This window comes from Gobio gobio (genome assembly GCF_949357685.1).
Source record: "Gobio gobio genome assembly, chromosome: 18".
NCBI classification, from domain to species: Eukaryota; Metazoa; Chordata; class Actinopteri; order Cypriniformes; family Gobionidae; genus Gobio; species Gobio gobio.
Window position 1 is genome coordinate 25,210,101 of NC_137111.1, and position 12,631 is coordinate 25,222,731.

At 36.4% G+C, this 12,631-nt stretch overlaps 1 protein-coding gene across 6 annotated transcripts in view; it reads left to right on the forward strand.

The window, feature by feature from the left end:
- The window catches only part of rock2a (rho-associated, coiled-coil containing protein kinase 2a), a 60,245-nt gene that overhangs the window by 30,784 nt on the left and 16,830 nt on the right, over positions 1–12,631 (forward strand). For 5 of the 6 annotated variants that reach the window (XR_013818490.1, XR_013818491.1, XM_079843548.1 and 2 more), the window contains exons 3-13: positions 2,541–2,641; positions 6,545–6,682; positions 7,388–7,648; positions 9,318–9,462; positions 9,554–9,692; positions 9,805–9,896; positions 10,477–10,636; positions 10,759–10,819; positions 11,013–11,024; positions 11,127–11,255; positions 11,343–11,570. Coding sequence is in view for 4 of the 6 variants with exons in the window: in XM_079843548.1 (XP_079699674.1) it covers positions 2,541–2,641; positions 6,545–6,682; positions 7,388–7,648; positions 9,318–9,462; positions 9,554–9,692; positions 9,805–9,896; positions 10,477–10,636; positions 10,759–10,819; positions 11,013–11,024; positions 11,127–11,255; positions 11,343–11,570 (1,466 nt within the window). In the remaining 2 variants the exon portion in view is untranslated. The remainder of the gene's footprint in view (positions 1–2,540; positions 2,642–6,544; positions 6,683–7,387; positions 7,649–9,317; positions 9,463–9,553; positions 9,693–9,804; positions 9,897–10,476; positions 10,637–10,758; positions 10,820–11,012; positions 11,025–11,126; positions 11,256–11,342; positions 11,571–12,631) is intronic. The other variant, XM_079843549.1, reaches the window with a different exon arrangement.

Consider the following 12,631-nt stretch of genomic DNA (forward strand, 5'->3'; position numbering starts at 1 on the left):
ATTCTCATTATCGATTAGCCGGGTCTGCCCTCTGTGCACGATGAGCTTCCACCAGTCGTGCCAAATTACAGCACTGAATAACGCATTTCTATGGACAAATTGTGCATCTAGAAATAGTGGAGTGGAAACAGAGTGAGCTGATACAGGAAAGGTACATGATCCAAGTGACCAAAACATGAGAATTGTTTATTTTAAGCTTCAAGCTAATGCATAAGCGTTTAACATACCATCATGTGCGTTGACATGCGTGTGCGTCCTCAAAGCAAAACGTTGATTTTACAGGTTATATCCCCTGATCTAATTCTGATATAGAAAATAGTAGTTATATCCTCATCACAAGTATTTCCACTTTGCATGAAACCGCTTCCTGACAGTCTGTGTTAAACTTCAAACTTCACTGAACGAGCAAAGTGCGTCAAACCGACAGAACGCAGTCGAGAGGGAGACGATTAATATTCAGCACAAAAAAATTAATTCAGCTGAAATATCTGCTGTTGGACATTTAAATTTAGTTTTAAAAGTCAATATGTAATTAAAGTATTTAATGAGAGTAGTAACTGTAAAGGGATAACAGCGTGTAATTTGAATATAAATGTAAGAATAGGATAAAGAACAGGTACAGTAACAAAAGAGAGTGGTACTGTGTCTCTTTTGGACCAAAGAGTGCGTGTTGTGTGTTCCTGCAGAACATTCCTCTTATCTGGACACATTGAGTTTGTGTTTTTTCTGTTTGTTTGTTTTTTTCTTTTTGTTTGTTTTTTTCTTTAATATCATTTTAATGTAGGGATTTCAACTCCTGTTTACTTAGAAACTTTTTTGCACATAATGTATAGCACAAACATACCCTTACAAAAATGTACCATGGTTCTATTACATCGTAAAACCATGTTTTTTTTTCCGTATTGATTATCATTTGTATAACCAGTAACCACACAAATACCATATAGTTAAACTATGGATTTGAAGCAAAACTGTGGTTAATTTGTGGTTCCCTTTGATAGACTACAATAATCCTGTTATTTATTTATTAATATTATTTTTGTTTGTTTTATTCAATGTAAAACCATGGTAAATTTTTGTAAGGGTAGATATATTCATTATGTGTGTTTTCATAGCACTCAGCTGACACGTTTGTTTGTAGGGCAGGATGTGGAATAGTGTGTTTTATAGTGGCTTTTTATCCAATTAATTGTTTTTTTTTTTTTTTTAATCAGCCAACTAATCGATTACCAAAATAATAATTATTTGCAGCCCTAAAGACTATGTGTGAAAGGGGCTTATACTGTCTGGTTGAAAAGACTGTTTGTGAAGCGGTATACATGACAACTCTGGGCTAGCGGCAACACAGATTTGAATGTTGTGGTTCATGTGCTCATAGCAGGTGTGAATTGACATTGCTGTCTTTTAGTTGTGCAGCTCTAACACATACCATGAAAACTGAATTTTTGTGTGTGTTTGGTCTGAAGAAATGGCTTGCAGGGGATGTCATAGAGAAATGTAATGTACTTCCCATGCAGTGTAACACTTGGACACTTGTACGTTTAGCAAACGTTTTTGTTGTGGTTAATTGATAATGTAATTTGACATTGAACATTGAGCTTACGGCTATACAATAATGAGCACGCCTGTTCTTGTAAGCTACAGAAGTTTTGACTTGGTTAGTATTTCGATTGGAGACTGTCTGGAAATACCAGGTACTGAAACTTTAGCTCTGCCATAGATTGGCTATGTATTCTTCCTGCCTACGGACCATAACCTTTGGTTAGGCTTCAGCATCCCCTCATCCCTACCTAGAACAAGCGGTATGGAGAATGGATGGTTTATCTAATTTGACAACAGTGGCCAATAATTTAATATTCAGTTTGTTGTCATAAGTGATCCTTGGTATTTGTTTAAATTCAGTGCCTGTGTGAACGCGTCTCTGTCTGTGTGCTCTATTCATGCGCTATTAAACTTTTGACTAATTATCACATTCTGTCCCGATTTTGTTCCTGATTCTGCTTGTTGTCATGGATACCATAGGGCTGTATGGACGTTATAATGTGCGGTTTGGACAAGAGAGTGTGACTCAACAGTCCTCTCATCCAGACTGTGAACCCTCTCTACTTTGATAATTATCATTACTGATGTCGATGTTCTCAATATTTTAATGAATAACTACTAAGCTTCACAGTATATACTGAAGATTTCTGTTTTTTTGTTTTGTTTGGAAAATGACAACTGGGCATTGTGTTGCAGTGGTATACCATTGTGTTTTTCAGTTGCCAATGGCTCTATCTAGAAACCATTATGGCCATCGACTGATTATAATTCAAATATGCTTGTATAATATACAAATAATACAGATAATATATAGCCTAGTACAATTTAAGGATAGCAAATTAGATATTTGAAAACACTTCAATTACTTTGTTATGGATGAATAGACATGGTGACCATCATTACCATTTACACACCAGACAGATCCCAAGAAAACAAATTCTAGTTCATCAATCATGACATGCCCAAGGAAATGTGATTTTGATGTGTTCTGTGTACAGATGAGAAGGTTATGGGCCAAACAAGGGAGCTCCAGATGAAGCCAGAGGATTTTGACCGAGTGAAGGTGATCGGTAGAGGAGCATTCGGAGAAGTCCAGTTGGTGAGTGTGTTTGTGTGAGAGAATTTCAGGATAATAGTATGTATGTGCATTTAAAAGTATGCGTGTTGACATTAGATCAAAATTGCCCCCTTTTTATTAAATTAGTGCACAATATACTAGTCTTATGGTAAACAGTCTGTTGATTCACAAAGCAAAACTTTTTTTTGTTTGTCTTTTGTAATCTTTGATCAAAATCTGAAAATGTGCTTCCCCTCTGGAATGGCCTTCCTTCTCTGATGACGTCAGTTTGACGGTTTGGGGAGAACATCCCCTCCAACAGTCAGTCTTTGACAGCAAGCTGAGTGGATCCCCAATGTTTCTAGATCCAATCAATTATTAGTGGGGGAAAAACAAGCAGTGTTTTTCTCATTCTATATTCCGTTTCTCTTGGAAAGTCGGTCGTAACTAGGGTTGGGTGATGTCCCCTAAATTGGCAGTTGACGATGTTTGCAGTAAAACATGATGGTTGATGATATCGTCTGATGGGGGGTGGATAATTTACTATATCTTTACAAAAATAAAATGTTCTACTTAAAAACTATAATTTCGTTATTTTACTAACCCAAATAATGACTCATCCGCGCTAGGTTGCACGTGAGGGGGATGAAGAGTTGTGCTCTTTTTATTTTAAACTCTACATAAATACTATTTTCTACTTAAAAATATATCATTTCGTTATTTTACTAACCCAGTGTTTTGTATGTGAATGCTGTTTCATGTGAATATTACCACAGGAGTGAAGCACAAAGCTTTGTTTAGCCTACAAAGGAAATAAATTGGCAGTTAAATGTTACATCGCAGCCATGAAAACATAGGCTATGGATTCATGCCGAATGATAGAGGTAGGCTGAGCCCAATTCAAGATTTGTCTGCTTTTTTATTCTGTTTTGCGATCTGGTCACCCGATTTTCCGTGAATTTTAACAATAGGCCTAGTCCATTTTATCCCAATGGACATCTCGTTTCTTTTCCCAAATCTTCACTCGCGTCGCAGCCATTTTCACAGAGGTTTATAAATGTTTCTTCCTTTAGTTTGCTTATAATTAAATCTTATTATAACTATTCACATCCTTTACTGTGGTAAAGTATAAAAAACACTGTAGGACGAATACCTTTTTACTTCAAACTGTGTTAAATAGAATGTGTTCTTGTTATTAAACTTGGCGCATTTCACACACACACACACACACACACACACACACACACACACACACACACACACACACACACACACACACACACACACACACACACCGGTGATTTTAGTTTTGTTTTCTCTGGCAGTGAATAATCAAACATTGCCTAAATATCTTGACCCTGTGGAAGATAAAATTCGCTCTTCAGACTTATTACCACAAGCGTTGCTTTGCAACATCCGGAGAAAACATGAAGACGAAGATATTTGAAAAGAAGGTGTCTATTCAGCTCGTGTCCCACATTCATCTCAAAGCGCAAAGCGGTATATGACGCATCTTTGCAAATATTTTTTTAACTAATATTCAATTTTCTTATATTCTTAATTCTTTAGGTTACCAAAATTTACTGATAATCGTTTAAATGTTTTATAGGCTGTAGTGTTTTGTTTCACTGACCGAAGTGCTAAAGTAAACACGCATGCTTATGAAATGGATGTTTCAGCCTCAAAATATTTCAAAATGTAGGCTATATATATATCTGGCATAGACTACAGTATTTAAAATAGCATATATGCATTAGTTCTATTATTCTCAATTTAATTTACAGAGCAATCCCTGCTAAATTTTTTGTTTAACTATAGAAGAGGATTAGTGTGTGTTGCATTCACAACAAGACTCGCAATGGGGGGCGTGGCATCACGATGGTGGCGTCCATCGGCACAACCTTAGTCGTAACTTCGGTTCACTGTGACTTTTTAGAGAACTTGCAAGATTAAATTTGTTGAATTTAACAGTTAATTAATTTTCCTAATTTGACATTCCAACTGTATCTTTCTATTCTGTCTGATGTCATAATCCATTAGCTAGTTTATGAGTAAATGAGTGCTAAGGCTATTATTTATAGATCAAATCTAGATGGGACTTTTAACGGAAATAAAACGGTCCCCGCGGGTTCTTTTAAAAGTCTTAAATTCAGTTTGATCAAATATCAAATGATGCAAGACAATTCTTAATTATCATTTCAAGAGGTCTTAATTTTGGTTATGGAATACAGGAATCACAATATGGCTTAATGTGATTGAACATTTATCATAGCCTTTTGAAGTCTAATAATCAAAGTAAATGCATGTTGCTGTTGCGTATTCCACAGACTTGTGGTTTGCATTTTCATGCAGCTCACAGCAAAATCGAACCATATTTTTACGCAGCATACATGCAATGTTGATAACTATAAACTTTTTGTTTTTGTCCAAAACTGTAACGTTGCTTGAATCGTGGCTTTTACATTCATTTTATGGTTTAGGATGTTACCATAGACATTGTCCTACTCTGCTCACACGCCATTAATTTAATTTGTGCAGGTCTTAAAAAAGGTCTTAAAAGCCTTAAATTTGATTTAAACCCTGCAGATATCCTGGTAAAAGACATTAGTCTCTTTGTACGATGTAATTAAATTATCAAAACTCAGCCATTGTATAATAGCACACAGAAGTTATACTGTTAAATCAATCTGCCGCATTAATAGAACATTATATGCGCCTCAATGAAGCCGGCGCGTCTCGTTTGCCCCCAGGTGACTGGAAGCAGTATAGGTCATAAAGCCCGCCCTCTCCATGTATTCTAATGGGACATAGACAAACGAAACAATCCAATTACACTTCAAATACATTTTTTCCAAAGGTGGTTTCTGTCATTTTAGGCCATGTTTGTCACGCTGATGTTAGTTCAAGTGTTTGTTCCTTTAAATAAGTTTTGTTTTAGTTAGTTATTTGATGCTATAAAAACGGGGTGTGACGTTATGATTGACAGCCGAGATTGACAGCTTCTCTGAGCGATGTAGTCACTGAGGCACTAACGGACATTTTTCCGGAACTTCGGGAGGAGATTGGAGCTTTAACTTTATCTTTACATTTCCATAACACTTTTTTTTCACAAAAAGTTATTGATTAGGCGGGAGTTTAGGCGGGACCTTGATATCGCGGCTCAAATTCACGCTGACTACTGCGCAGACTAGACCCAAGATGTCGGCGCCATCTTGAACACTGGCGGCTTCAGTTACGTCAGCGGAAGAAAGTGAAGGCGCGTCGTCCATCTTTTTTTTACAGTCTATGGCCTGAATGCATCACATTTTAAAAAGCACAATATAAATATAAACGCAATACGAGCAGGTTCAAATTGTTAACTACACAAGAATTATATTAATTGCAATTATTTTAATCTATTAACAGCCACACATTAAATAAATGTAATGTATAATTGTCTGTATGTATGTGCTAAGTGTGAGCAGTTGTACCAAATTCTGCAAGCATTTCTGTGTGCTTCCTGTTGAATGACCCCTTGTAATTGTATATTTATATCAGTCAGATGTATAAAAGACGAAGAGACCATGTGTAGTTTTGTATTGTGTCGTCACTCTGGGTGTGTGTTTGTGATAGTCAGGGGAGAGATGCAGTGGGATGAGTCTGAACAAGCCTGCAGACACAAACAACATGATTACCCAGTATTCTCCTCAGTCAGTTGTCCGACAGGGGCTGTGTGGGTGCGTTGCACCTAAAGCACAACAACAGAGGGGGATTTAAAATGTGGCTATGTCTGTGTCGAAGTCAAAACAGCCTCTCAGAGTGTTCATTGGTGTTATTTTTAAATTGTATTGGGAGTGAGGTACAAGATCTGTCAGAAATTGAAAATGTTGTTCATAAGTGTGTTAGTAATTAATTAAGTCTCGCAGAATGTATGTGATGGGGTTTTGTTATGATGTGTTTGTGTAGGTTAGGCATAAGGCCTCTCAGAAGGTGTATGCAATGAAGGTGCTCAGTAAGTTTGAAATGATCAAACGCTCAGATTCTGCCTTCTTCTGGGAGGAACGTGACATCATGGCATTTGCCGACAGCCCATGGGTCGTACAGGTAAGATGTGCTGACATCTAGTTATTTTAATCCACAAACATATTCTCTGTGTGTATGCATGCTTTACATGTTGTGCAACAATGGTTTTTTTAACATATGGTTTGATATGAGTAAAATGAATATGCTCTTTCCAAACATTAAATATCACATGACTTTCCAAAATGTACACTACAATTTAAATGTTTGGAGACTGTATGATTTTTTAAAAATGTATACTTAAATTCAGCAAGAACACATTCAATTGTTTAAAAGTGACAGTAAAGACTTTTGCATTGTTACAAAGAATCCTAAAAAATGCATGATGGTCTCCACAAAAATATTAAGCAGCACAAACATTGATAATAATAAGAAATGATTATTGAGCACCCTATCAGCATATACGAAATGTTTCAGAAAGAGATCATGCAACCATAAAGAAAATTCAGCTTTGCTGTCACAGTAATACATTAATTTTAATTAAAATAAATTAAAATGGAAAGTTTCTAATTGAGTGTTTTATTATTATTATTATTATTATTAATTAGCTAGCTGCTCGAGTTAAAATGTTAAAAGTTAAATGATCTATTATCTTTATTGGACCAGAAATATTATGCCAGTACATCTTTAGCTTGAGCACATGCATAATGTCAGACTACAGAAATTAAAAGCAAACTAATATTCCCCTCCCCCCTCTCTTTTGTCGATTCTTTCTTATCTTCTCCTCAGCTGTGCTGTGCTTTCCAGGATGACCGTTCTCTCTACATGGTAATGGAATACATGCCGGGAGGAGATCTAGTCAATCTCACCAGCACATACGACGTTCCAGAGAAGTGGGCAAAGTTCTACACTGCTGAGGTTGTGTTGGCGTTGGACGCTATTCACTCCATGGGCTTTATTCACCGAGACGTCAAACCAGATAACATGCTGCTGGACCGCTATGGACACCTCAAACTTGCCGACTTTGGGACCTGCATGAAAATGGATGGGGTGAGGGGTCAACCAGTTATTGCAATGCAAATTTTTCAGTTGTTCACAGGCTCTTGTCAAAACGCCAGGCTTTCTCTGGTCAGCTTCTGACCAAGCATTTCACCCTGAGCGCAGGGATTTTTAAGCTCGCCCCTGGATGTAATTGCACGATAAATACCTTGAACACATGCCAGTTCTTGTCCAAACTCAAGGGACCAAAGAAAAACTCAGCCTTCCTCTCATTCCTTTACCTCTGAATGAGGAAGACCTCAGGTGGTTTCAGAGGTCATATAGGGGGCTAAGAAGCTGTTGTATTTTAAAAACAATCAGTTTGTGTTGATTAAAGATGAGTTGTGATAAGATCGAATGGTAGCTTAGTTATATTTGATGCACTGAAGGTATTCAGCATGTTTTCTGCTTTATTGCTTTAATATGTGGTAATTATAGAGCATTTAACTGTAAAATCTTTGTTATAATGGTCTTTTCTTAAACTTTTTTGACTTGAAGGCTCTCTAATGTCCAACAGAATATTCAAAGGCCTCCTGTATTGACATGTAGTTACTTAAACTACATGCTAACTATAAGTTACTTATATTTAGTGGATTGTATAATGTAGACTATCGAAATGGTGTTACCAGTATTTTTTTTTTTTTATCATAATAATAATTTACTTAATAATTTATTAACTTAAGTCATCCTGTGGCCTCCTTGAAAGTTTGGTGAGCCCTCTTAGAACCACTGTCCTAAACTACCACAACATCAAACACAGAAGTAGCCTTAAATATGTAAGATATTATTATAATTATATGATGGCATATATAAAAAACTTTGCTAGGATACATTTGAAATAATTGTCTGGTTGCTCCTTTAGTCCGCAGAGATCTCTACTGTATACCATCAGTGGATTTTGATATATTTGCTGTATTCATTTTTAGATTATTCTCTTTTTTTTTTGTCTTTTACATGTGAACCACATTACATATTACCACATTACCATCTCAGAGGTCATCAATTTTGAATGAAAAGCGAATGTGTAGATACTTCATAGCTACTGTATCTGCAGGGACTCTAACTCAAAAATAGATAGGCCTAGAATAGAATGTTATGAAATGCATCAAATGTTATATAACTTACCAGTATATGAAATGAACTAAAGGGACCTGTTTTTGTCCCACTTTTTACATATTTGGGCCATTTCTGTCACTTTTATTGCCAGTCTCCCTCCCCCCCAACCCCCTTATGTCCTGGTTGAATTCTGACCCTGCTCATGAGTGCAACAATCAAGCCGTTTGAAGCAAGGCTGGACACAATGCTTGTGTGTTATTATAGTGCCATCTAGAGTACAAAAGCAGAACAACACACTGAGGGAAAAAAGCAAATTGATTTTTTTTTTTTACATTTTAATGTTTTAGTGCCAGAATCAGTTTGAAACCGGTTAACAGGTTGATTTCCAGAAATCAAGCATTGAAAGCCATACTGTTCTCTTCAACTTCAATGAAAAAATCTAAACAAATTATTTAAAATACAAAATTAACTCTTATAAATAATTAATACTATAATTATTCCATTATTTTTTTATAAATAATTAATCTCCGGTTCAGTGTAAACTATTTAGACATTGTTTATTTTGTCAAGTTTATAGATATAGATAGACTTCCTTTAACTCATGGATTGGTTGATTTGATTATAGACGGGAATGGTTCATTGTGACACTGCGGTTGGAACCCCTGATTACATCTCGCCGGAGGTTCTCAAGTCTCAGGGAGGAGATGGATACTACGGACGTGAATGTGACTGGTGGTCGGTGGGAGTATTTATCTATGAGATGTTGGTTGGTGAGTCAGGAATGTGTTTGTGTTTGTCTAAATGATACATCTGTGGTGTTGGTTTATTCAGTGGGATAAATGTGTGTGTGTGTGTGTGTAGGTGATACACCGTTCTATGCCGATTCTCTGGTGGGGACCTATAGTAAGATTATGGACCATAAGAACTCTCTTAACTTCCCTGATGACGTTGAGATCTCTCAAGAAGCCAAAAACATCATCTGTGCCTTCCTAACTGACAGGTGAGATTTACATGCACAGATCGACATAAATGTCGTCCTTTGGTCCATATGGATGTTCAACTGCCAGGGTTCACATGTGTTTGACAATGTGTTTTTGTGTTGTATTTGGTAGGGAGGTTCGCCTGGGCCGAAATGGTGTAGAAGAAATTAAAAGACATCCTTTCTTTAGAAATGACCAGTGGACCTTCAGCACCATTAGAGAGAGTGAGTAAAACCCCGTCCCCCACTTCATTAACAAATATTTTCGAATGTAAATACATGCACGTTTCAATAGAAATTACATTAAAGTATATTTTAGTGTCTAATAAATGCTTGTCAGTACATTCAGCAGCACAGTTTAACCATATTAAGTAAGTAAGTTTATTCTTTAAATGTATATTATTTATGTAATAAGTACTTTTTTTAAATTGAATTCTAAAGTGTACCTTTTTACAAGGGTGTAGATAGCATTTATTGAACAAAAACGGTTCTTTCAAAGGATGACTCTTTTGAAACTATGAAACATGGCAGAAAATGTTTTTAGTTTTAGTGCAGACCTCAACTATTTATGTGGCATCAAAACAAACGTAACTGTACTGAAATAGAATATGGAATAAAGTTCCATAACTATATTTACTGCTCATTACACATTTGTATTTCTACTGTTACCCAACTGAAACCAAAACAAGCCTGTAAGCTGGCTGTGAATTTCTGAGCAATGTTAGCTTCATCTATACTATCAGTGCCCTTTACCTCAGCTGTTATAAACGCACACTGAACCGTTTTTGTCCCGTTCTCTCCCCAGCTGCAGCCCCTGTGGTTCCAGAGCTGAGCAGTGACATAGACACCAGTAATTTTGATGAGATAGAGGAGGATAAAGGAGAAGTGGAGACCTTTCCTACACCCAAAGCCTTCGTTGGCAATCAGCTGCCCTTCGTGGGGTTCACCTACTTTAAAGAAGACCAGTAAGAGATTCTGTGCTCATTACTAAATTACTTTTGATACTTTGTTGGATCTCCACTTGATGTTCTGAAGCAAAACCAGTTGATAACTACTGTCACAGATAATGTGGTATGTTTTTGTACAGGTTGTTGAATGCTGTTAACAGTTCAGCATTGAAAAATGATCTCCCAGTATCTAAGAGAGAGGTACGACACAGATTCACTTCTACCATCATCAGCTTATATATTTATTTTAACTGCTTTATGCTCTTTAGAGACTGAATTTACCTCGTACAGTAGACCCTGGTTTGGGACTTCATATTAGAACTAAACTGATTAGTGCTTCTTGTGACATTGGTTGTAACTAATCTTTTCATTCTTTTTTTTTTTTTACCCACAGGACAATTTAGCAGTAAGTGTTCATCTCACTCTCTGCTTAATACACACATTATTAGGTAATGTATTATTTTAATAGATTGATGACACGTTAAATTAAGCTTTATTTTCCACTCAGCTCCAGAAGAAACTTCATTCTCTAGAAGAGCAGCTCAATATTGAAATGCAGGCCAAAGATGAGCTGGAGCAAAAATTCAGAAGCAACTGTAGCCGCCTAGAAAAGATCACCAAAGAGCTCGATGAAGAGGTGAGCGGGTGTTTCATCTCTAGAACTTCAGCAATGTTGTGTGTAGGATTATACAGTGATCTTACCGCTTTGCCCATTTGTTTATAGATAAATGGCAGAAAAGTGTTGGAGACGTCTCTCAGACAGCTGGAGAGGGAGAAAGCTCTCCTGCAGCACAAGAACGTAGAGAGTCACCGCAGGGCGGAGAGTGAAGCCGACCGCAAACGCTGCCTGGAGAATGAAGTGAACAGTCTGAGGGATCAGCTGGATGAAATGAAGAAGAAAAACCAGAACTCGCACATCTCCAATGAGAAGAACATACACTTGCAGAAACAGGTTTGTGGGTTTGAAGAGAGTCTATCACATCCAGAAAACTTGCTATCTCTGTCATTCAGGTTCATAATTGAATGTCAGGTAGATGTGGTCTTGATTATCAATTTTTTTGAAGACCATCATAGTGGCTTCATTAGTTAAAGCGTTATAACGTGGATTTGATTAAGGTGTGTGTAAATCTCTTCACAACCAGAAATGTCATGAGAATTGTAACAAATCATGTAAAAAATGATTTTATTGGAATTTTTTTTATTTTTTTATCAAACTTTGAAACAAACAACTAAGAAGATAATGATCAAATCTATGCTTATAAGAGTCAATTATGTATTATGTATTAGGTACGTTATCATCTCTGACAAGACAGCATGTTGAAGCCGTTCAGGCCTGCCATTTCCCCCCTCTTCTCGGCAAGTGATAACGCATTCAAAACATCCGGTAGTGTGGGTTTTCCAGGAAATGCGTGTACTCCCTGGACCTATGCTTCTCGTAAATACTACCATGTATTGTGCACGTTATTTTTTGACAGACATCGATGTCGTGATATTCAAATGATGTGGATTTGAAAACAGATGGATCGTAAGGTAATAATAATTTCTTAGCCAGCAAGTATTCAGTTAAGTAATTGATGCCCACAAGTGTGTTATGCTGATAATTTTAGTTCTAATATTCCAACCGACAGCCTACGTTTTTGACGAACGTGATAATGTGGTGAGGGGTGAACTATGTTTGATTATTGGGTAATTATAAAATATGCGTTCGAAATGCTTTTGCGTAGTTCATTATACTTATTCATATATACTTATACTTAATCAAGTTCATTTTTTAAAGTTGTTTTTATTGTCTCATAACAAAAATATTTTATTTAAGCCCATGAAAATGCAGTCGTTTCATTACTACCTAATTTTTGACTCGTAAACATATACACGCTACCATTCAAAAGTTTGGGGTCCATTTTTTAGAAAGAAATTAATACTGTTATTGAACAAACATGTATTAAATTAATAATAATAATAATAACTTTATTTTATATAGCGCCTTTAAAGGCAACTTCTCAAAGCGCTGTA